Here is a 23430-nt window from a genome sequence, read left to right as displayed (position 1 = left end):
CGCGGAGCCTCTGCACCCCTGCCCGGGCAGCGACCTGCAGCCCAGCCGGCTGCGCTTTTTATGGGGTTCTGCAGAAAAACCCTGATTCTTGGCAAGCGGGCGATGCTCCGGGCAGGTACTCCAGCAAAGGGGATGTCTGGGTTTTGGTGCTTCCAGGCGGTTTCTGGCTTCTTTGGGTGTTGGAAGAAGGAAGGATGTGGGGAGGGATGTGGGGAGGAGGGAGCATAGACAGCAATAAGAGAAATAACACCTTAAACCTTTGATGAGGTAAACAGTCACAGAATCACAGAATCCCAGCATGGCAGTGGTTGGAAGGGATCTCTGTGGGTCACCCAGCCCAACCCCCTGCCCAAGCAGGGTCACCCAGAGCAGGCTGCACAGCACCGCGGCCAGGCGGGTCTGGAATATCTCCAGAGAAGGAGACTCCACAGCCTCCCTGGGCAGCCTGGGCCAGGGCTCCGTCACCCTCAGAGGAAAGAAGTTCTTCCTCGGGTTCAGCTGGAGCTTCCTCTGCTTCAGTTTGTGCCCGTTGCCCCTTGTCCTGTCGCTGGGCACCACTGGAAAGAGTCTGGCCCTGTCCTCCTGACACACAACCTGCAGATATTTATCAGCATTTCTAAGGTCCCCTCTCAGCCTTCTCTTCTCCAGCTGAACAAGCCCAGCTCCCTCAGCCTCTCCTCGTAGCAGAGATGCTCCAGTCCCCTCCTCATCCTTGTAGCCCTCTGCTGGGCTCTCTCCAGTAGCTCCTCATCTTTCTTGAACTGGGGAGCCCAGCACTGGACGCAGTACTCCAGATGGCGTCTGCTTTGGTTTAGGTGTGGAAACCCCAGACCTTTTGTTTCAGGCCCTGTTTTCTACAAAGCAGAGGTCAGTTAATGCTCAGTGTTCCTCATCTTTCTGAAAAGGCCAAGGGGAAGAATCAAAAAGTTGGCTCCAGCAGTTTCTTCTTGCTGAAACGACCTGGGTTGGCACCCGGCAGCAGCCCCCAGCTCCCAGTCTGCCTACGGGGAGGGTCGTGGCAGCAAAACCTGGTTGCTCAGTTTGGGGGGGGTCCAAGGGCCAAGGCAGGAGCCTCCACCCGTACTTCTCTGTGGCCAGGTGGGGAGGGGGTCAGTGGGGCAGCTCCCCCTCCTCTCCAGCCGCTACAGCTCAGAACTTCGGGCTCATGGTGGTGAGGAGCAATGTGTTTTTAATTTGTTTAATGGAATTAAGCTCATCTGTCTCTGCCTACTCACATTGCCACTATTTCCATTAATTTCGGAGCCTCTTGCCTGGTTTCCTTCAGCTCTGGCAGGGGTTTGGCACCGCAGGGAAACTGATTCCCTGCGAATTCAACAAATGCCAGTGGCTGGAGAGCAGCAGGAGACCCTGTTAGCCCCATCCCCACAGTGGGACACGCTTTTGGTCACCCACTGCATCAGTCCTGTGGGGACCTTGTGACCAGCCACTGATTCAGGGATGGCACGGGGAGCTGGGCTTGCTGGGAGCTGGCAGCACTCGGTGCCGGGCTGCGGGACCGGCTCATCTCGGCAGAGGAAAGCATCCGGCCAAAGGCTGGGTGGAAGTGGAGCAGAAAGCCCCTGGGATGCACCAGGGAGAAGGTGGGAAAGGCTCTGCAGGGCTGCTACACCCTTTAATATCAGTGTTTAATATCAGTCCAGCTGGGGTGAGCGCGATGCCCGGAGCAGAGGAGCTCCCTGCTCGGGGGCTGCCATGACCTCGCCGGTGGGACACGAGGGCAGAGCTCCTGCCCATCGCGTGTCGCTGGGATGGCACCACACCAGGAGCCGGGGAGCTCGCTGGCCATGGGGACTCTGCCGTCCTGGGACACTGGCCCAGGCTGCCCAGGGAGGCTGTGGAGTCTCCTTCTCTGGAGATATTCCAGCCCCGCCTGGACGCGGTGCTGTGCAGCCTGCTCTGGGTGACCCTGCTTGGGCAGGGGGTTGGGCTGGGTGACCCACAGAGGTCCCTGCCAACCCCCATCATGCTGGGATTCTGTGGGGTCCCCAACCTTCTTCCCGTCTTCCTTTTTGTGACGCTTCCACGGGGCAGCTCAGAAACAGCTGCAAAAGCGGAGCGAAAGAAGAGAAGATAAAAATAACGGCAGCAGGAGCGGGTTTGAAGTAAATAACAGCAAAACATCCAAGAGGCGGGGGAGTGATGCTCCGAGGAGGTATTTATAGCCGGCTCTGCGGTTCCTCCGGATAAACCTGTGTGCCCCCGAGGAAGCCTCCTCCCCGGTCCCCGCGAGCGTGCGTTCGTGTCCCAGACCTGCAAGCCAGCCCTTCCTGGGGTCTCCCCAAGACGTTTGCGCCCGGAGGCAGAGCGCATCCCCGCAGCTTTGGGAGACTCCTCACGGAAGGGCTGATGCCCCAAATAAGCTCCCAGCTCAGCTCTCCGTGGCGCTGAGCACCGAGACCCAGTGCCTGCTGTGTGGGCCATCACAGAATCAGAGCATCACAGAATCACAGCATCACAGAATGGTCGGGGTTGGCAGGGACCTCTGTGGGTCATCTAGTCCAACCACCTGCCCAAGCAGGGTTACCTACAGTAGGCTGTAGAGGACCGCGTCCAGGCGGGGCTGGAATATCTCCAGAGAAGGAGACTCCACAGCCTCCCTGGGCAGCCTGGGCCAGGGCTCTGTCACCCTCAGAGGGAAGAAGTTCTTCCTGGGGTTCAGTTGGAGCTTCCTCTGCTTCAGTTTGTGCCCGTTGCCCCTTGTCACGCGCGGCACGAAGCAGCCCCCACTACCAGGCTTCGCCCCCCGCCGAGTCCTCAATGAGGGGTTTTTCTTCTTCCTTCCGCAGCCGTCCTGGCTGTCACACCCGAGGGCAAGGCTGATTGCCTGGGAAAAGCCGGCTGCCAGCAGAGCGAGGGATGAGAGGCGGCCGTGGAGGTGACGCTGGGCGCCATGACCCAGCTCCCTCCATCCTCCCTGCTGCGGCAAGCGTGAGGCGAGCATCGGGATGGCTCGGCATCCGGAACCTGGCTGCTTGGCTAACGGGGCACCCTGATTATAACGTGCCTGGAGCAATGGCTTCTATCCCTGGGCTGATGATGTGCAGGGAAGTTTTTCGGAGGCTGGCTCACCCCTCTGCGCCTTGCACCGTACGGGCAAAGGTGCTGAGGGTGCCCGGGGTGGTTTGTAGGCACAGAGAGGACCGGGAGGTGCAGGCAGCGTTAGGGAAAGCTGCCCGGCCTCCTCGGATGGACCCAGGGGACAGTGGGGGCCATTTCCCCTCCCCAGTGTGGAACACATTTGTGGCCAGGGGATGTGGTAGCAGCTGCCTCCTGCTTTGGGAAGCCTCAGCTTCCCTTCAAGCATCTGTGTCGCTGTGAAAGGTGCTTTGGAGGGATTTAAAGGGTTTGGGGGATTTAGGGCTTTGGGTGAGAGCGAACCGGCAATAAACCCTCCAGCCAGCCGTGCGGAATCAGGACCTTATGGAGCAGAGAAGGCCGGGGGCATTTCCACCCTCCTGGAGCCCCGAAATTTCCTCCCTCCGTGCAGCCAGGCTGGGTGAGCAGCCAGCTCTGCCGGGCTGTGGTAGCCAGAGCTTCTGCACACCCTCGCTGCCGCTCTCTAATCAGACACGGGGTTTGCAATTAAGCAGCACAGAGTACCCTGGGGACAGAGCCTGCTGTTTGAGCCGAGCCCAGACGAGTTCGGGGAGGGAGAGACCTGATTTCCCACTTAGCAGACAGGTCACGATCGGCGGATTCATTGATCCCAGAAAGCAAAGCCTCTGCTTCATTAGAGGCGTGCTGGTGATGAATGCAGCCTCGGGGAGCGGGGAAGCTGTTGTGAATCCTTCCCTAAATGTTGTCTCCACCGGGCTCAGAGCGCAGATGCTGGGAAGCTCCTCCAACAGCGCGGCTTCCTTCCCGCAGCGCCCATCACACGCACGGCTCCTGGGGCACCAGAGCTCCCTGGAAATAGGCTGAGTCTGGAAAAATGCACCTTAGTGCCTCTGTGTCTGTCCCCTCGCTCCGCCCTGATGAAATTCAACAAGGGCAAGGGCAGGGTCCTGCACCTGGGGAGGAACAACCCCAGGCATCAGTACAGGCTTGGGGCGGACCTGCTGGAGAGCAGCTCTGCGGAGAGGGACTGGGAGTGCTGGGGGACGACAGGGTGACCATGAGCCAGCAGCGTGCCCTGGGTGCCAAGAAGGCCAATGCGATCCTGGGGTGCATTAGAAGGAGTGTGGGCAGCAGGGCGAGGGAGGTTCTCCTCCCCCTCTGCTCTGCCCCATCTGGAGACTGGGTCCAGTTCTGGGCTCCCCAGTTCAAGAAAGATGAGGAGCTACTGGAGAGAGTCCAGCGGAGGACTACGAGGATGGTCAGGGGACTGGAGCATCTCTCCTATGAGGAGAGGCTGAGGGAGCTGGGCTTGTTCAGCCTGGAGAAGAGAAGGCTGAGAGGGGACCTTAGAAATGCCTACAAATATCTGCAGGGTGGGTGTCAGGAGGACCGGGCCAGACTCTGTTCAGTGGTGCCCAGCGACAGGACAAGGGGCAACGGGCACAAACTGAAGCAGAGGAAGCTCCAGCTGAACATGAGGAAGAACTTCTTCCCTCTGAGGGTGACGGAGCCCTGGCCCAGGCTGCCCAGGGAGGCTGTGGAGTCTCCTTCTCTGGAGATATTCCAGCCCCGCCTGGCCGCGGTGCTGTGCAGCCTGCTCTGGGTGACCCTGCTTGGGCAGGGGGTTGGACTGGGTGACCCACAGAGGTCCCTGCCAACCCCTACCATTCTGTGATTCTGTTATTCTGTGCTCTCCCCAACAGTGCGTGGCCAGGGCACGATGGCCTGGGTTACAGCTAAGCAAGCCATGGCTGTTGCCAGGGCAGAGCACCAAGGCAAGACCTGGGGGGACGCTCCCCATCTCCGAGCTGCCGATGTCAGCTGTACTTGGGGTCAGCTGGGGGGGTCCCAAAGCCTGGGGTGCTCACGAGGGCTCTTTGCCCAGAAGTGTGGACACGGCAAGGCTTCGGAGAGCCGGTTTGGGTACGGGCAGGGCAGAGAAGAGGCAGCCCCGGGCGATCGGGGCACCCTGACGCTTGGCAAGACCCCTGCGCGAGGTCCTGCCTGCTCTGCTCCCGAGCCAGGACCCCGCGTACGCAAGACGTTTTGACCGTAAAGGCGAAGGAGCTGCTGCTGTTCCCCTCTGCCTGCAGGAAGGACAGATCTCCGCTCTGTCCTCTGCTGCGTTTCTGATCTGCCCTCCCCAGCTCTGCTCTCCCCGGAGGGAGGTTTCCTCGCCTGTTCCTGCCAAGAGTTACTGGCAGTCACTTCTCGGTGCCCTTCAGTGCAGCTGCTCAAGACGGCAGATGGGGACGTGGGTTGTAGCCGTGCCAGACCGGTTGCTCTGCGAGCCTGGTACAGGATAAGCCACGCTTCTGCAAGCAGCTCCATCCACGTCCAAAGTTCCCATTCCCTCCTGTTAACACCTATTGAGCTACTGGTGGAGTTACTGGGAGCGCAGCGGGAGCAGCTTCACCAGGGGTGAGCGCTGCCCACGAGCTGGAGCAGGGCCCCGTGCCATCCCCGTGGCTGCATCACAAGCCAGCATGGTGACAACGCCCACAAGCGAGAACGCCGGGGAAGGACTGTGAGCCTTCGGCGTGGAAGTTTTGGAGGTTTTCCTGGTTCTCTGCGTGAGGGGAGCTACGGAGGGGACGCAGCTTTTAAGAGGGTTTCTGCTCCAGGGAATCACACCACACTGCTGGTTCGGGGCAGGGATGTGTCATCCCGCTCCTGTGGGCGTTAGGACTTCTTGTTGCTAATTCTTTCTTACAAGAAAGCGTCGCCCGTGGGCAAACCTGCCTGGCAGGAGGCCCCGACGCCAACACAGGCATCCTCAGCTTTCAACCGCGACAAGCGTCCCACGCTGTGACACGTCCCCTTCTCAGGGGCTGTTGTTCGACAACTGCTCTAGGGGCAGATCTCGAGCTCCCGAGCGTTTGGCTCCAGTTCCTGGCTCGTGCCGATGTACGGAGGAGCTGGAAGCAAAGCATCCTCTTCCCAGCCTTGGCTTTCAGTTTGAGAGCATCTCAGGCTTTTGGAGGATTTGGGTGCGTGGAGTTGATCTTGGTTGCTCTCTGCATCCCTGGACATTTAAGGGAATGCAAGGAGCAGTCAGGGAATGGAAAGAAAGGAAGGAGCAGCTGCCTCTCCGGATTTACAGGGATCAGCAGCCGAGCGAGTCCCCAGCCTTACCCGGGGTGTAACTGGGAGCAGAGTCTGACTCGCATGCCATATGTTCCCAATCCACCGCATTCAATCAAGCCTAATAAAATTGATAGGGGAGCATTGAAAATCTCGTGATTAATTCTTTATGATCCGTAATGGGGGAGCTGTGTGCCAATTACTCGAGTAAATCATTCATCTGAATATAAATAGAGCTAACCTCCAGCACAAACACTAGAGGATTTCCACTAGGATTGCAGGTCTGGATTGCAGCATCGCACCGCTGGTGACAGCGCGTTATCTGATGGAGGACAGAAGAGTATCTGCAATTTTGCTGCTCCTGCCCAAGGTTTTAGCTCCATGCTCCAGGGTTATTTGCTTCTCTCTAGGCTTGTGATGCTGTCCTTTACCGCGTGTTTTGATGCTCTGTCCTTGCTCTCCGTGACCGGTCAGTCCAAGCCCTTGGAGCTTTGCAAGGGTTAAATCCACGGGGGGGTCAGCTTTATTTCAGGGAGGGTCTGAACATGTGGAACGTGACACAGCCCTCGGGGAAGGGGACGCAGAGGACAGGGACAAAGGCCCCAGCCTCACGTGGCGCCTGCGGTCCCTCCGTCAGCAAGGGATGAAGCTGGGGTGGACCCAGGCGGATATGAGAACCCAAGGTCACCGTCAGAAAGCGGCCCTCCCCGGTGACCACCGAGGCTTGCTGGGGACAACCACAAAGCCTGGTTCCCCCGGCTGGAGTGATGGGCGAGGGGGGGTTACAGGAGCTGCAGGTGAGCAGGGGAGATCATGAGCTTGTCCTGCTTTGCGAGGGATGGCAGCGAGAATTACCTGCGGAGAGTGGAAGCTGTGGGTGCTTTATACTCCCTTTTTTTTTGCTTTTTCTCAGCAAGAAAACCAATCTTTTGACCTGGAAACTTTCTCCTGTGCTGTAAGCAGAGACGTCGCTCAGTGCTGAAGCTGACCTGGCTGCAGTTTCCCAACCAATGCCCCATTTCTCACCCGATAGCACTCCCTGCCCTGGCTTTCCACGAGTCGGGCATCCCCTGGCTCTCCTCGTGTTTGAAAAGCTCCTGAGCAAACTGCAGCTGGCCTCAGCACCCTGCCAACCAACTCGCAGGCAGCGAGCACCCTTCCCCAGACCGCCGAGCACACGCCTTGCCGAGCGGCGCGCGAGGAGCGTGGCAAAGGCGTGGAAACCCCTCGGTGCCGCTGCAGCAGACACCAGCGGAAGCAGCGGCCGCTGCACGATCCCTGCGTGCCGTTACCGGCTGCCAACGGCGAGCTGGCTCCCAGTCCTCCCTCTGACAGGGCATAGCGTTGCCGCCGTTACGAATGACTTCGTTTAAGTGCCTTCTGCCCACGCAGGCATGCGCAACCCCACGTTCATTGGTGACCTCTCGGGGCCGTGGTGGGATTTCAAAGGGCGCTGGGGGGAGTTCAAGCTGCGAAGGGACTTGGGAAAGCCAAGGGTAATGCTCTCTCCCTTAGCTCGGTGCTCAGAAACGGAGAGCTGGATAAAAGGCACGCCACGGGGAGAAGGGGAGGGCTGGGGACACAAAGAAATATCCAGCCCTGTAAGAAAGCCCTCTTTGTCTCCTTCACAGCTGCTGGGATGTTTCCGAGGCGGGACGGAGGCCAGCATGGAGGGCCCCACCTCTGCAAACACCCCCAGTCCCTTTTTAACAGAATCACAGAATGGTCGGGGTTGGAAGGGACCTCTGTGGGTCACCCAGCCCAACCCCCTGCCCAAGCAGGGTCACCCAGAGCAGGCTGCACAGCACCGCGTCCAGGCGGGGCTGGAATATCTCCAGAGAAGGAGACTCCACAGCCTCCCTGGGCAGCCTGGGCCAGGGCTCCGTCACCCTCAGAGGGAAGAAGTTCTTCCTCGTGTTCAGCTGGAGCTTCCTCTGCTTCAGTTTGTGCCCGTTGCCCCTTGCCCTGGGATTTGGCAGCGGGAATAGGGTGAGGGCTCCCACGGGATTCCCTGCCCCAAACACAGCCGATGTGATGGTATGGCACCAGGTCCCGCATCGCACGCCCTCACTGGGTGCCCCTCAATGTGGGGTGACAGGACGGACGCGTCCCCGACTGCCCAGCTCCCCCGGCCTCGAGTGAGGACCCAGCGAGACAGCTCACCCTGCCGCACCTCCTCACCACCCATCCCTCCCTCCCTCCGCCCCACGGCCAGACCCGTTCCCCCGCAGCCTGCCACAGCATCCCTGGCAGCACCGCGACGTCCTCCCCTCGCAGCAGGTTTTGTCCCCCACTAATTCCCTCCCCAGGGGAGATGTTTCCTCCTCTCTGAACCCAGCCAGCATTGCTGTCCCCACTGCATCCCCTTCGCCCTCCCCGCTGCCCCAAGCGCCGGGCTGGTGGGACTCGGCAAAATAAACACCCTCCCATCTGCTCCCGCGCCCCAGCCCGGGCGATGACGGAGGCGATAATTACACGCTCGGCGCAGCAAAATTAGCCAGCGCGAGGGAGAAGAGGCTGGCAGCAGCTGGAGCTCATCTGGGGGGAACGTTGCTCCCAGCCCCAGCGCCTTCGTGTGCGCCTCACCCCAAACCGTCCCGGCGCTGCCATTTCGAGCGTGACTCTGCTCGTCGGGGTCCGTGCGAACACCCCACGTGCGGGAGCGGGTGGGGAGGTGGGGACGCGCTGCTGTGGCAAGGGGCTCGGAGCAGCAGAACGATGGAAACGCGGTTTGCTGTGGGGCTGGGAGCCGTGGCGGGGATCCCCTGGGTCTCCTGGAAGCCAACCTCCGCGGACGCCCTTTTGCCGGGGAGGGCTTCGTGTCAGCCATCACCCGGGCGCATTTTCGGTGCCTGCCAGGACACGAGCGCTCAGACATCCCTGTCCTTCCCCCGCTCCCGTGAGACCTCTGGGATGGACGTTTGGAGCTCATTCATGAGGTTTCCTTCATCTCAAACTCCTTTCGGAAGAAAATTTATTTCCCCTCAAAGGAGGGTCTGCAAAAGCGGGTGGTCCGTGCAGAGACCCTCGGAGGTCCGTGGGGACAGCACTAGCTGACTTCCCACGCACAGGCAGGTCCGGGACTGCAGCCCAGGATGTGGTTAACCAGAAACGTCCTAGAGAGGAGCGGAGAAGAGAAATATTATTAGTAGGAATAATAACTGCAATAAAAAAAAAAAATACTCCACCTGCTGAAGGGAGTAGGCTGCAATGAATCGTCCGTAAAATACATCCAGACCTGATGGCTTTACATTTTGCCCTGGAATGAGTAATACTGGGCACGCAAACATTTAATTTCCACAGCCTTTCCAGTACCAGAGAACCAGTGGAGCTGCTTCCCTCCCCCTGGCCCTGCCGTGAGCGCTGAACACAGGAAGTGCAGGCAGGGAGATGGGCAGGGGCATGGGCAGGGAGACAGGCAGGGACACGGGCAGTGCAGGCAGGGGCACGGGAAGGGACATGGCAAGGACACGGAGAGTGCAGGCAGGGGCACGGGCAGGGACACGGGCAGGGACACAGACAGGGGCACAGGCAGGGGTTGGCAGGGGCATGAACAGGGAGATGGGCAGAGAGACGGGCAGCGGTATGGGCAGTGCAGGCAGGGTGACGGGCAGGGGTTGGCAGGGGCACGGGCAGGGGCACAGGCAGGGGCATCGGCAGGGAGATGGGTAGCGAGATGGGCAGCGGTATGGGCAGTGCAGGCAAGGTCACAGGCAGGGGTTGGCAGGGAGACGGGCAGGGAGAGGGGCAGGGACATGGGACATGGGCAGGCAGGGAGACAGGCAGGGACACAGGCAGGTGCTTGAGCAGGGAGACGGGCAGCACAGGCAGGGGCATGGGGACACGGGCAGGGACATGGGCAGGGATACAGGCAGGGAGATGGGCAGCGACACAAGCAGTGCAGGCAGGGGCACAGGCAGGGGCACGGTCAGGGACACAGGCAGGAACATAGGCAGTGTAGGCAGGGACACAGGCATGAGCAGGGACATGGGCAGGTGCATGGGCAGGGAGATGGACAGGGGCATGGGGACACGGGCAGGGACATGGGTGGGGGCACGGGCAGCACAGGCAGGGACACGGGCAGGGACACGGGCAGGGCCATGGGGACACGGGCAGGTGCACGGGCAGGGCCAAGGCAGGGGTCGGCAGGGCGGGCTCCCTGCCCCCACCTCGGCCTGCCCCCCCCCACCTCCCCTCCGCGCTCCCCCCCCCTCGCCCCCCCCCGCTGCCCTTGGGGCGAAGCCCCGGCCCCGGGGCCCCCATCCCGCCCGCCCCGGGGAGGAGGAGGAGAAGGGGGGGGGGGGGGGGGGGCCGACTCGCGCCGGGCCCCGGTTGCCTCAGCGGGCAGGGTCGAAGTCCAGGCGGCGGCAGCGCGGGCCGCCCGCCCTCCTTCGCTCCCTCCCTCCCTCCGTCCCTCCGTCCCCGCCGGACACACGCTCGCAGCCCGCGACGGAGGCGGCCGGGCCGGCGCCGAGGTCAGTGCTTCCCCGGGGCCCGGCCCGGCTCCCCCCCCTCCCCGAGGCCCGGCCGGCGGAGGCGGGACTACGCTTCCCGTCAGCCGCTCCGCGCCGGGCCGGCCCCGGAGGGGGAGGTGGAGGAGGCGGCGGGGAGACCCCCCCCCGACCCCCCCGACCCCCCATGGCGGGGCGGCCCGGGCCGGCTGCGGGGCGGCGGGAGGCGGCGGGCGGGGGTCGGCCCTTCCCGCGGGAGTGCTGCCAGGGGCTGGGCGGCCTGGACTACGGCCAGGTACCGGCGGGGCCGCGGGGCGGGCGGGGAGCGCCGGGCTCTGCCGTGGGCACCGGGGACGGGCCCGGCCCGGGGCACTGTCGCTCGGGGGACAGACCCGGGCCAGAGCCCCTCCCTGGGCCAGACCCACCCCCCCCCCGGCCCAGACTCCCCCCCCCGGGGCCAGACCCCCCCTTCCGGGGCTAGACCCCCCTCCTCACATACACCCGGGCCTTTCCCGGTGCCCATCCCCGCCCGGGCTGTGCCCGCCGGCCCCGGGGACGCCCGGTAGCTGGTGCCTGAGGCCTGCCCGCCACCGGGCCTGGCCCGCTTCCACCCGAGGCGTGACGGCACGCTGGGCCACGTGGCGAGGGCTGCACCGGCTCTGCGGCACTCCCGGGGTGCTGCCGCCCGCTCGCCCGGTGCCTGAGCTGCTCTGGTTTGGGTGCCCGAGCAGCTCTGGGCCTGGGTGCCTGAGCAGCTCTTGTCCGGGTGTCCGAGCAGCTCTCACTGAGGTGCCCATGCAGCTCTCGCCCGGGTGCCTGAGCAGCTCTGATCTGGATGTCCAAGCAGGTTTGGGGGCCCGTGCAGCTTTGGTCTGGGTGCCTAAGCAGCTCTGGTCTGGATCTCTGAGCAGCTCTGGTCTAGGTGCCTGAGCAGCTCTGGTCTGGGTGCCCGAGCTGCTCTGGTTTGGGTGCCCGTGCAGCTCTGGTCTGGGTGCCCGAGCAGCTCTGGTCTTGGTGCCCGAGCAGCTCTGGTCTGTGTGCCTGAGCAGCTCTGGTCTGGGTGTCCGAGCAGCTCTGGTCTGGGTGCATGTGCAGCTCTGGTTTGGGTGCCTGAGCAGCTCTGGTCTTGGTGCCCGAGCAGCTCTGGTCTGTGTGCCTGAGCAGGTCTGGTCTGGGTGTCCGAGCGGCTCTGGTCTGGGTGCATGTGCAGCTCTGGTCTGGGTGCCCGAGCAGCTCTGGTCTGGGTGCCCGTGCAGCTCTGGTCTGGGTATCTGAGCAGCTCTGGTCTGGGTGCATGTGCAGCTCTGGTCTGGGTGTCTGAGCAGCTCTGGTCTGGGTGCCCCAGCAGCTCTGGGCCTGGGTGTCTGAGCAGCTCTGGTTTGGGTGTCCATGGAGCTTTCGTCCAGGTGCCTGAGCAGCTCTGATCTGGATGTCCAAGCACCTCTGGTCTGGGTGCCCGTGCAGCTCTGGGCCTGGGTGCCTGAGCAGCTCCGGCCCTCCCTGACTTTGTGGCCGCGGGCAAGCGGGCCGCATTTGCCACCGTTATTTATTGCCCGTCAGGGAGGAGTGAGCAAAGTTGAATGTTCTGTGCCTGTTACGTGGCAGCCGGCAGCTTGCAGAGACAGCTCATCCTAATGGGCTCCCCTTTTATCCCGGAAAGCACACACCAGGCACAGGCCAATCTGCCTCCCGCTGCCAGCGGCCGGTTTGGTTGTTGAGGAGGAGAAAAGAAGGTGAGCGCAATGTTAACGATGTCGCCAGCCGGGAGTTAGTAGGTCAAGGAGCTTTTGTTCCGCCCGTGCTGGCGGTGTGCTCAGTGCCGTACGAAACGAGAGGAAAGAAGCTGTCCTGGTCCCCGCTGGGTTGCCATTGAAGCGGGACCGGACAGTTCGGCCCCGGCGCCGTCGCGGTGCCAGGGTTACGGTTTGACAGCGCTGGGTTTGAAGGGTCGAGGTCTGATGGCGAAGGGCTTCTTGGGGGTGATGGGAGGCGGGAGAGACGCCGGGGAGGGTGGGAATGGGGGAAGATGGGTCAGGATCAGGCCCTGGGGGCTGTTCCCGTCATTCCTCGCCAGCACCTCCGTCCCGCGGGCTGGGATGGAGGAGCTGGGGCGGTTTGTTGGCCGACGCAGACCCCGGTGAGGATCCCCCCGTTTCCCCGGGGCGGTGCGGCCTTTGCTCGTGCACTTTGCACCCCACATGGTCATGGCTGCGCCGGAGGCACCCGCAGCGGCTCGGCGTGCCCCGGGTCAGCGCGGGAGCCATCCCCAGGGCCTTTTGGCTACGAGAGGCGGCAGGTTTGGCAGCCCCACTCCACAAATCCCACTGCGGCTCTGGTTCCTTCGAAGAACCCTGAGGAGCCGGTCGGAATTTCTCTCCCGGCCGGGCGAGGTGGAGCTGATGCCTTTTCGAGCCGTTCCCGTCCCCTGGAATCCGGAGGGCTCGCAAACACAGCTGTGTTTGGGAAGCAAAACCCTTCCACGTCTCAATGTTGTCTTGATTTTGATTGAAGCGAGGGAAGGGCTCGGGCTGGGCTGTTTTGTCTTTTTGTTTTCGAAGTTTTTGGCAAGAAAAAAAGACACTGGCTGTTTTTCATCCAAATACCGCTGCAGGGAGAGGAGGCGGGGAGGGACAAGCAGCATGGCTTAGTGCACGTAAAAACGCAGGCGATGTTGGGGAGCCGTCCGGGGGGAAAAACACCTCTTTCTGAAAAGGAGAAAGGGGGAAAACCGACCAGCGTTAGGGGTGTTTGCTTGTTGTCATGAAGTAAGACGAGAAAGTCTTTTGCAGCTTCTTACAGTGCAAATGCATCCCCCCCCCGTCACTGTGGAGGGGTTTGCCTCGCTCTTGCTTTGTGGAAGGCAAAGTTTCCGTGCAGAGCAGCATCCCCGGGACAGTCGTCCGTCCCCGGGGACGCCGAGGCGCTGTCAAACCCTGCTGCCTGTCTTGCGGCTTGGAAACACGCTCCGTTTGGCAGCCGCCCCGTCGGGCCGATGCTTGTCCCCGCAGCAGCAGCATCCTCACAGCCCCCGGGTCCTTCTGGGCGCTGCTGCGAACGTGGGGGTCCCCAAGGTGCCGGGGGGAGATGCCTTGGAGGAGCGCCCATCCCTCTGCTTGGCTTCGCACCCCGCCATAGCGCTTCGCAAGCTGTGACAACGCGTTGCTCGGGCCGTTAAAAGATTTGTCTGCTCTTGCAGGGCAGCTGATGCCCTTGGTTTGAGGCGAAGCACCCCGTATTCCCCATAACGGGGATCCACACCCCAGTAACTGGCTCTCACCCCACAGGTGGATGTGACAGCCATGGCACGGCTCTTCGGCTACGTGGACGTGACCGACACTGGCTTCATTGCGGCGGTCCTCTCCATCGCCTTCAACCCACTCTTCTGGAACGTGGTAAGAGCCACCTGCGCGCCGGCCGCCCCGTTATTTCTAACCTTCCTTTGCCAGCTGCAGGGGGATCTCCTTTAGGCCACGCTGGAGGAAAAAGCCCTTTTGGGGAAGGCTGCTGGGCTGGGTGGGGTGGGCGGTGGTCGGTTATGAGGTGTTAGGGGTGGGGAGCAGGGCCCTGTGCTGCAGAGAGAGCTCCTGGGGCTGGGGGTGGCTGTGGTGGGTGTCACCGAGCAGGTGAAGGCGGGATGCAGAAGGAATTAGGAGCTGAGCTTGGGAGAGGGAGCAGAGCAACCAAACCTGTCCTTCAGCCACTTCCTGCCGCGCCTCTCGTCCCAGCAGCCAGGCACTGGTCACCACTGGGACTGGGCATAAATGGTATTTGCCTGCTATTTCCCCTTGAAATATGTTGGCAGCTGGTTGTGTGGATGGCAGGGAGGAAAAACAGTCAGCCAAAAGTTAACCTGAAGAAATTCCCCCTCCGTCGTGCTGCAGAGCCTGGCCGAGAGCTGCGGCGCTGGCGGCGAGCCAGCCCCGAGCAGGAGCAGGGATACCTGCGCCCGGGCGATGCTCGCTGTCTCCGTGGGTGCCACAACAGTTCAGGAGCTGAGGCTGGAGGAGTCTCCGCTGCCCTTTGCCGCTGCGGTTCGGTGCCTTCCTCCGTTTTTGAAGCCGGCTCCCGCCCCGCGGCACCCTCGGCAGCACAGCTGAGGTGTGGGGTGAAACCACCTCCCCGCGAGCGCTCGTGGGAACGGGACGTTGTCTCGGCCAAAATTCCCAAAGCCGCTCGCCAAACCTCCCTGCGGGGGTTCTCACCCTGGGGAAGTCTCTGTCAAAAGGCCTTGTTTTTCCAGAGGGGGAGGACTCGGCTCTCTCTGAGCGCGGGGGCTCTGGAGATTGTCTCACGCTGGGCTTTGGAAAAGCGAGGCTCTCCTGGCTGTGAGTCACTTTGGAAACCTCCGTCGGAGCTCTTTTGTTGCAGCCTCCCTAATTTTTCATGCAACTCGTTATTAAAAAGTCTCACGGTGTCTGAAACGCGAACTAGAATATGCCACATTCTGTCGACTGCGGAGTCATCGTTTAGCATAAAGAATCAATGAACAAGAAGATTCAGGATGTGGTCTGTGGGGGGAGAGACCGGCTCTGGCATGAAAGGAAAAGAAAAAAGCACTTTATTAGCGTCTGCTGCTCCGCCTGCGACTCGTGGGACGGCTGCAGCTTGGGAAATAGCGTTGCTTTTTGGATCAAGACTTTGGCTGCTGTTAAAGGCCGGGGAAAGCTGATGTAACAGGAGGGAGCTGGCTGCTCGGCGTTGCAGCGTCGCAGGAGCGTTGCGGTTGGCGGCAGGTGGCACTGCAACCAAGACGTGCATGGCCTGCGCCGGGGAGCGCGAGGCAGCCCTGCATGGGTCTGCGGCCAGCGGCCGGAGCTGGTGCGGTGGTGGGCAGCTCTGGGCGGGCGAGCGCGGCACTGGACGTTTCCCCGGCTCTAAAGGCCGTGGGTCCGTGTGCCTCTGTCTGTCCGTTTGCTCTGCCCAGGCACCCCGGCATCGCCCTGGCGTTTTCAGGCTCTGCCCGTCCCGGTGTACGGCTCGCACCGGGTGCTGCAGGGAGGCTCTTGCAGGGGGGGCTGTGGGACCTGCAGCCCTGAGCAAGCCCCCGCTATCGGCTGCGTTTGAGCAGGAGTGGCCCCAGCCATCCCTGGATTTTCCCTCATCTGCTTCCTTCACCCCCTCCCCATCCTTTTTTCCATCTGGTCCATGTCCCCTGCCTCCACCTAGCCAGCAGCAATTCTTGCTTTCCCTGCATCCCTCCACAGGCCCCCTCTGTCTTTTGCTGTTTGATTTCCTACCGCAGAAATGGCATCTGCGTCCGAATTACTTTGGGCTGCAGGAGCTTTAGTGCAAAGCTTTAGTGCAGCGCCAAGCACTCTCTGCTCTCTGCGCTGAATAAGTAATGTGGGACCCTGGTCAAACCCCTCCCGTGCATGAAATTCCTGCTCTGGGTAGAAATTGGGTGGGCATGCATTGGTTTAGTCTTAATTCCCCGTTTCTGCTGAACTCTGGCCACGGCTGCCTCTTGCGAAGCTTGGCACCGGGTTGTCCCCGCTGTGCAGCTCCTCGGAGTCAATCCATGGTGGGGAAACGCCGGCTCCGTGCGGTGCCCGGCCGATGGAGAGACGCGTCTCGAGGCCTCGAGCACGGCGAGGCGTTTGCCCCACTAAGCACCAGGCCTGTTTCTTTGGGACAAAACCTGCAGGGTTTGGGGACGAAGCACGGACTCCGAAGGCTGTGGGGGAGCATGGCTCTGGAAAAAAAGCCCTGATGCTAGTCGGGTCGATTTATGTGCTTCGGTTAAGAGAGCAATTTAGAGGACCAGAGCCGAAGTGAGGCAATTTGCAGGACTCCAGCCGGGCTGTGCTGATGCTCCCTCCTGTTCCCTGCAGGGGAGAAAAGCTCTCAAAAAAATAACCCTCAGGATTCCCAATTCCCACCCTGCTCCCTGCAGGCATGTGCCGGGAGGTACCGTGAATGTCTCCCCAGGGTCGCCCGCTGCTTTTCCCCACCAAACCCAGGGCTTGCACCCCTTCTTCTGCTTCCCCCTGACTCCGTGCCAATTAAAATCCCACCTGTCCCGGGGTGGCTCCTGGGTTACGTTGTCCATGGCACAGCTTAGATGTGTTCCTGCACTATTGTCTGTTTTTTTCCTTTTTGCCTCTCCTCCTCGTCCTGTCTCTGCTTTCCCACCCGCCGTCGCTCTTACGAAAGGAGCTGCTGGGAGCCACGGTCCCGTGTGCGGCAGGGTGCAGGCCAGGCCCCGAAAGGCAGCGGCAGAGCCGTTTTGGGGATGATATCGCTTAAAACTCTCCGAGGATGTTCAGCGCAGCTGGGAGGCCTGAGCCGCCGTCGGGTGTTGAGCGGCACCCGGCGAGGAGTGGGCCCTTTGCTGGAGCCGTGCCGTAAAACATTAATGAGGTCGGAGCGGTGGAAACTTCAGCAAATCCCATCTGTGTTTGGAAAGCTGCAGAACGATGGGGGAAACTTCCCTTCCCTTGGGAACTAAGGAAGGTATTAAATAACAGCTCCTCGGGGATGAACGTTTTCGAGCCAGGGGAGGCAGATAACCTGCTTGCGGGCGGCTTTAAAGGGCTGGCCGAGCCTTGGCACACGGGGAGTTTCTAGAAAGCTGGAAGGCTTCTGACGCTCTCGAGAGCAAACAGGCAAGTGGCATAGCCGTGAGCCAGGTCTTCTGACGTCCGTCGCCACGCAAGCGAGTTTCGAGTGGGGAGCGTGTCCATCAGCAATCCTTTTCTTGATTTGAGCCTGTTAAAAATTTACAGCTGGCGTCACGGCCCGATTTAGAAATGGCACGTCTTCACCTGCCGCCCGAGAGCTCGCTCCTCCCGCCGCCTCCGGTGACCCCCTCGAGACACCCGTGCACCTTGCAGGAGTCTGCAGGGCAAAACCTCGGATGCCACGGTTAGGAACGGGCTTAGCAGCGTAATTTAGCATGATTTTAAAGAAAATAGACCCCCATCAGACAAAGGTGATTTTATTCTTCAAGGTTGCAGCTTTTCCTGTTCAGGCTAACGAGATCTCCGTTCTAGATTCCTGTCAAATGTTTAAACTGCATGAGGTTTTGATTAAAGCAGTAGTTGCACAGGGACCTGGGCTGACAACGCCTGCCTCCTGATGGATGTGTATCTCTTGGTTCATTTATTTTTAATTTCCCAGCCTTTTCTCCTGCTTTGGAGACCGGCGGAGTCTGCCGGGTGGATCAGAAGTCTTGTGCCGGCAGGGAGGAGGGAGTCTGCAGGCGCTGGCAGCCCATTCGCTCCCACCTCTGACCACTTCTTGCTAAACCCGGAGGAAGGTGCCTGGCCCAAAACCTCCCCATGCTGCTGGGAAGCGGCCAGGAGCTCGGGAGCTGTCGGGATTCAGACCTTAGCGAGCCAAGAACCCACCCGGGGGTGGGAGAAAAGTGCCGGGTGCTGGGGCATTTCAGCAGCTCTTTCTCTCTGTCTTACAGGACAGAGGGATTGAGCGGTGGCTTGACAACGGTGCGTCCTTCCCCGTGCTGGGGAAAGGAGATTGCAGGGTGTGAAACGGCCGTGCGAGGGCTGGCGCAGGCAGAGCCTCGCGGGGAGTGCACCTCGGGTAGCTGGAGTTTGCAGGGTCGGGAGAGGAACGAGTCGGGGTGATTTCATCATCTTTTCCGGCCTGCAGATTCTGCAAACCTGTGAGAGTTTTCGTGGTCTCTCCCGCAAACCTGCGAGAGTTTTCGTGGGCTCCACTCGCAACCTCTGCCTGCCTGCAGCCGTGGGTGAGAGCAGAAAAACAGCCCTCAACCATCATCTGGAAAGCACTTTTAGATCCCGTTGTAGGAGCCACGGCACGGCGACGATGATTATCCGCTTGTAACAGATGCTAGATCAATAGCGGGGCTTCAAGCTACGCTGCAAGGCAATTGACTGCAGAAAGCTTTTCTTTATTGGGGTAAAGCTGGGCTTGCAGCGAGGCTCGGATTCGCTCTTACATCTCCGGTCTTAAAATGTCACCACCAGCTCTGATGCCTTTCATCCTTTGTGCTGGGAAAGAACGCACATTATTCATAATTGGACTTTCTACCAGGCAGCAATAGCCGTTTTCATTTCCTACAATGCCTGAGAAAGAGCGAGGATTTGCTTGTTTGTTTTTTTTTTCTCTCCACCAAACAGCATTTAGCGGCAATTTTATTCCGAGTGACTTGACAACGCTTCCCACTCGGGCGGCGGGGGCTTTGCAGCGATGCTGTAACGCGTGCGGTGAGCGGACGGCATCGATTCTCCGGCCGTCTCGTAACGGAGCCAGTCCTGGCCGGGTGTGTAACGCTGCGCCTGCTTGGCTCCTAAATTTAGCTTTGCCAGCGTGTCGGCACCGCTGCGAGCCACGTAACAGGCACCAAAACTGGGTCGCATCCTCCTGCCGGCTGGAGTGACACAATTAGGAGCGCTGTCACCTTGAGGATGAGCCACATGCCTGGTCCAAGCACCGCTTCCCTGCAGCCTCCCGGCTGGGGCTGGTGGTGTTTTCGTCTAAATCCTCTTTGAGAAGCCATGCAAGATCTTTTTACGATGTCCTTGCAGGCTGAGCTGCCTGCGGCAGCAGGGGAACATGGAGCCCAGGCTGGGTGGGCAGCTGTGAGCTGAGATCAGAGAATCATAGAATCATGGAATGGGTTAGGTTGGAAGGGACCTTAAAGCTCATCTGGTTCCAACCCCCCTGCCATCAGCAGGGACATCTCCCACCAGCCCAGCTCAGAGCTCCATCCAACCTGGCCTTGAGCCCTGCCAGGGAGGGGGCAGCCACAGCTTCTCTGGGCAACCTGGGCCAGGGCCTCACCACCCTCATGGGGAAGAATTTCTTCCTGATATCTAATCTAAATCTGCCCTCTTTTAGTTTACAGCCATTCCCTCTTGTCCTATCACTACACACCTTGTGCAAAGCCCCTCTCCATGCTTCCTGTAGGCCCCTTTAGGCACTGGAAGGCTGCTCTAAGGTCACCGAAGGCTGCTGTAAGGTCACTATAAGATGCTATAAGTTGCTTCACCTGTGTGTCGAGCCAGGCAGGGTCTCAGCCCTCGGGGCTCTGAGCGCGGCGGTGGCAATCCTTTGGGCGGCTGAGCTGTTCCCGTGCCCGTTCCCAGCGGGAATTTGGGATCCAGCTGATGTGCGACGTGTCTGCTCAGCGTTGCTCTGAACCGGGGTCAGAAGCTGGCTCTCGCCTCGCAGTCCCCTGTGGATCATGGCCAAGCTGACCCAGAAGAGAACCTCCTATTTTTAGCTTCTGCAGAATGCTTCTCTAGAAACCCAGGGTGTTTGTTGCATATACTGGACTTTGCTTGTTTAGTGTTTTAAAAATAAACTGTGGGCTGCTGGCAGCCCTGCTGGAATAAGTCAGCACATGCACAAAAGATGAAAAAATACAGTTAAGCTAAGAGTTTTATTTCCATATGCATCAGAGGATTACCTGTAGACCCTAGAAGTTGGGAGAGGCCCTTTCCTCTCTGTCCCACTCCGTCCCTATCCTGCTAAACACTTTCTCCTGGTCATGAGGAGATGTTATCAGTGATGTTAGTCTATGAAATGACAAGTCTGTGACCACCTGCATCCCACAGGACAAGGCAAAAAATGCAGCTGGAGGCAAAGAAGAAAGCAGTATGGTCTACCCAGACCACGGAGCATGGAAGACGACGGGTCCTGTCTGGTGGCCCCAGGCTTTGGCAGCGTTTGTGCATAGCCCTGGGGCTGGGAGCTGCAGGAGCCCCGAGCAGGGAAACCCACTGCCTCCCCTGGGATTTCGGCTGTCCGGGGGGAGGACGGAGGCTTCCCGGCTCGCACGCCTGCCGCAATCGCAGACGTGAGCTGGGTGTTTTCTGGCTGTGCCGTGGCGCAGACTGTTTAGCAGAAGCCTACCCAGTTCCCAGAAGGATGGGATCTCCCAAAATAGGCTGCTCTGACGAAGAAATGCGGAGCCGTGCAGTCTGCTGGGTGCTCTTGGGAGGTGATTTCCCTAAGACCCGCTGCCCGGCATCCATCACGATGCAGTTGCATCTCCTGCGTGCCTGGAGACTCGTGGTATGGAGGGGGACGTTGGGGTTTCATGGCGGGGGTGCTGGGTCCGGCTGCGGCAGGCTGGTGGCACAGAGGGTTGGCACCCCAAAGAAAACCCTTCCTCATTTTCTCTGTTTCCTCCCTCCTTGATGAATTCCGAGGGGACACTTATCTCCAGTTGCTCATGGCCGTAGCAAATGGGTAGTAAAGCAGATTAGTAAATCAGTAAAGCAAAACCCTCCTTCTTTTTACCACCTATATCATGTCCCCAGTGACACAAGTAGCTGGCAGTGGCGCTTGGCAGGAGCATCCCGCATCCCTGCTCTCGGGAGGGTAAAACCAGGAGTTCAGCAGCCCGATCACGGCAGCGCTCGGCGGGCGCTGGTTCCTAGTAAATATTAGGAGCCTCATCTCAGTTCAAGCAAACAAGTATTTGAAACCCCCGTGCCCCAGCCTGGGGAGAAAAGATGGATTTTTGGAAGCTGGTGCTGCTGTGTTGCGTTGATGGAGGACACGAGCTGTGGGCAGAGCGTGCCTGGGCAGTGGCGTTGGTCGATTCCTCGCAGAGGGACGGGAGCAGCGGTGCACCGGCTGTTCGGAGCGAGGGGCTTTGATTTCGGGGGATGGCCCCGACCCCGGGGAAGGGCTGTGGAGTGGGGTGAAATAGCCCTACCCGGCGAGCCGCTGCCTGAGTTTCCTTTTCCCTGCCGAGCCACCCGAACCTCCGTGCTTGCTCAGGTGCTGGGAGAGAGGGGCAACACTCTTAGAAAATGATAAATTAGATTGCCAGAAAAGCTGGAAGCCCCAGGCCTGCGCGCTTGTGTGTGGCTTCGTCAAACTCCCCTGGTCTCCCAGTGAATGCTGGGGTCAGGGAAGGGAAGGCTGGTGGCAGCCCTGGATTTTCCCACGTGCTGTCAAAATCATGACCCTCTGCGGTCCGTTACCTAGTCGTCTGGATTTGGCAATACCTTGCTTTTTTTTTTCCCTTTGCAAAATCTTTTTTGTTCCCTCTCTTTACTCCTCCAGAGCAGGGATGATGCAGCCGTGGGCTTGTTCTGCAGGTCGGGACGTGCGAGCTGCCGCTTTGTCTGGCTGAAGGGTTTTCACTCGCTGTCTGTGTAGGCACAATCATTTTTGGTGTGATCCTTTTTATGCTTTTGGGAAGAAAAAGCCGGCTGCGACAGCTCACACCCCTGAAGTGGGTGAAATGGAGATGGGTTTTAGCAATTTTCTCTGCCTTCGGCTGTTGCGGGGAAGCCTGACCATCAGGGCTCACAGAACGCCTTCATCGCCTTCTTTGTGTGGGGGGAGGTTTGCTCATTATCTGGTTTGTGCTTCTCTTAGAAAAGAAGCTGTAATTGTAGCAGCTCCTTGCCATAAAAGCACAAAGACATTTGGAGGGAAGGAAAGCATCCGTGCGGCTTTGATGAGCCTTTACAGTCCTCCTTCTGCCTGCTTTTCTCTCCTCCTTGCCCTTTCTCCAGCATCAGCTCTGTGCCCACCTGGTGCTCGGCGTGCCCGCGCCTGGCTCGAGCCTCTCCTTTGTTACAGAAATGCCCCTTTTCTAAAGAAAAAGTTGGGCGTCTTCCTTGTCAGTCTTGCTGGGTGAAGAGGGACCCAAAATCACCCCCCGTGGTCTTGGTGTTCCTGTTCCTGCCTCTCACCTCAGAGCTGCGTTTCTGCGGTCGGCCTGACAGCAGATGCTCGATCTGCGAAATCCCGGGGAGGGTTTTGAACCGGGAAAAGAAACCCCGTCCGTCTGTCTGTGACTGCGGCGTACACCCGTAACAGGACTGGAGCCACACCAAATCACATCACCTTGGGGCACGCGTGGCTGTTCCTATTAAAAACCGAATGACCTCAGACGAGATACAATATTTTTAACCGTGAAGCATTCCTACGAAGTGCCCTTTCCTGTTTATTTTTACCAGGACGTTGTTTTAATGACTGCGGAGTTACTCATTGCGTTCCCAAGGCTGGGGAGCGGCAATGAATTAGTTTCATTTCAAGACTTGGTCGTGCAGTCATTTTCCAGAGATCGATGTACTCGGAAGCCGAAGCGCCTGCGTTGCCCAAGCGAGGAACATTACTCTCCTGCCTGTAGCCCTCAGGTTTTGGTCGCTGGTGCAGGGCTCCGAGCCGTTAGGGCTTGTTCAGCCTCCTCCATCCATTTGGCCTCCGGTCCAAACGTGTGGAGCGAAAGACCGTAAGAGGGTTTGAGCACTGTGTGCAGGGCTCCTATGTCCACCTCGGCGCTGGGCTTTGAGGCTGCGAAAGGGGGAAGGAGCTCCCCTGGGGTGCAGATCCCTGGGTCTGGGGATGAGCGATCGTTCGCTCGGCTTTTGGGTTACGTTCCTTGCGTGGAACACGGGGCACGTGGTGACACCCAGCAACTCCCACAGACGCCGCGGTGATAACACCAGCGAGCCCGAGGGGTCTGGCGGCTGCGTTTAACCCTTCGGGTTGTTATTCCTGGGCGTGCTGCGAGGTTTGAACAGCTCATCCCCGAGGAGAGGGGAACAGGGCACGCAGGTGCCCGCGTTACATAAAGATCAAATTGTCCCTCGCTATTGTTGGCCGCCGGGACGGCAGCGGCGTCGCAAACATGCGTGTCCTCGGCGCCGTGGGAAATGTTCCCGGGGAGGCTTAACACGGAGCGTGGAACGTGATATGTCGGGTGGCGAGAGGACGGGAGGCTCGCCAGCCGAAACGGGCGCTCCGTCCGGCGCGGCCGGTGCAACCAGTACCGCTTTTCCAACGAACTCTCACTACTCTGCGAAGCGGTGTTGGATTTCTCTCGCGTTTTGTGCTCTGCGAGGCGTATTTAGTTTTTCCTCCC

General features: G+C 60.0%; 1 protein-coding gene across 3 annotated transcripts in view; it reads left to right on the top strand.

The window, feature by feature from the left end:
* Window positions 1–10516: 10516 nt before the first annotated feature.
* The window catches only part of PEMT (phosphatidylethanolamine N-methyltransferase), a 45179-nt gene continuing 32265 nt past the window's right edge, over window positions 10517–23430 (top strand). The window contains exons 1-2 of one of the 3 annotated variants that reach the window (XM_075436732.1): window positions 10517–10637; window positions 13898–14005. In XM_075436732.1, the coding sequence (XP_075292847.1) occupies window positions 13913–14005 (93 nt within the window). In that variant the 5' untranslated portion in view covers window positions 10517–10637; window positions 13898–13912. Of the gene's footprint in view, window positions 10638–10740; window positions 10909–13897; window positions 14006–23430 lie in introns of those variants that run through there. The other 2 variants (XM_075436731.1, XM_075436730.1) reach the window with 2 other exon arrangements.

The sequence above is a fragment of the Opisthocomus hoazin genome, chromosome 15, assembly GCF_030867145.1.
Source record: "Opisthocomus hoazin isolate bOpiHoa1 chromosome 15, bOpiHoa1.hap1, whole genome shotgun sequence".
Taxonomy (NCBI): domain Eukaryota; kingdom Metazoa; phylum Chordata; class Aves; order Opisthocomiformes; family Opisthocomidae; genus Opisthocomus; species Opisthocomus hoazin.
Note: the sequence above shows the minus strand (reverse complement) of the source record. Positions and strands in the feature narration are given on the sequence as shown.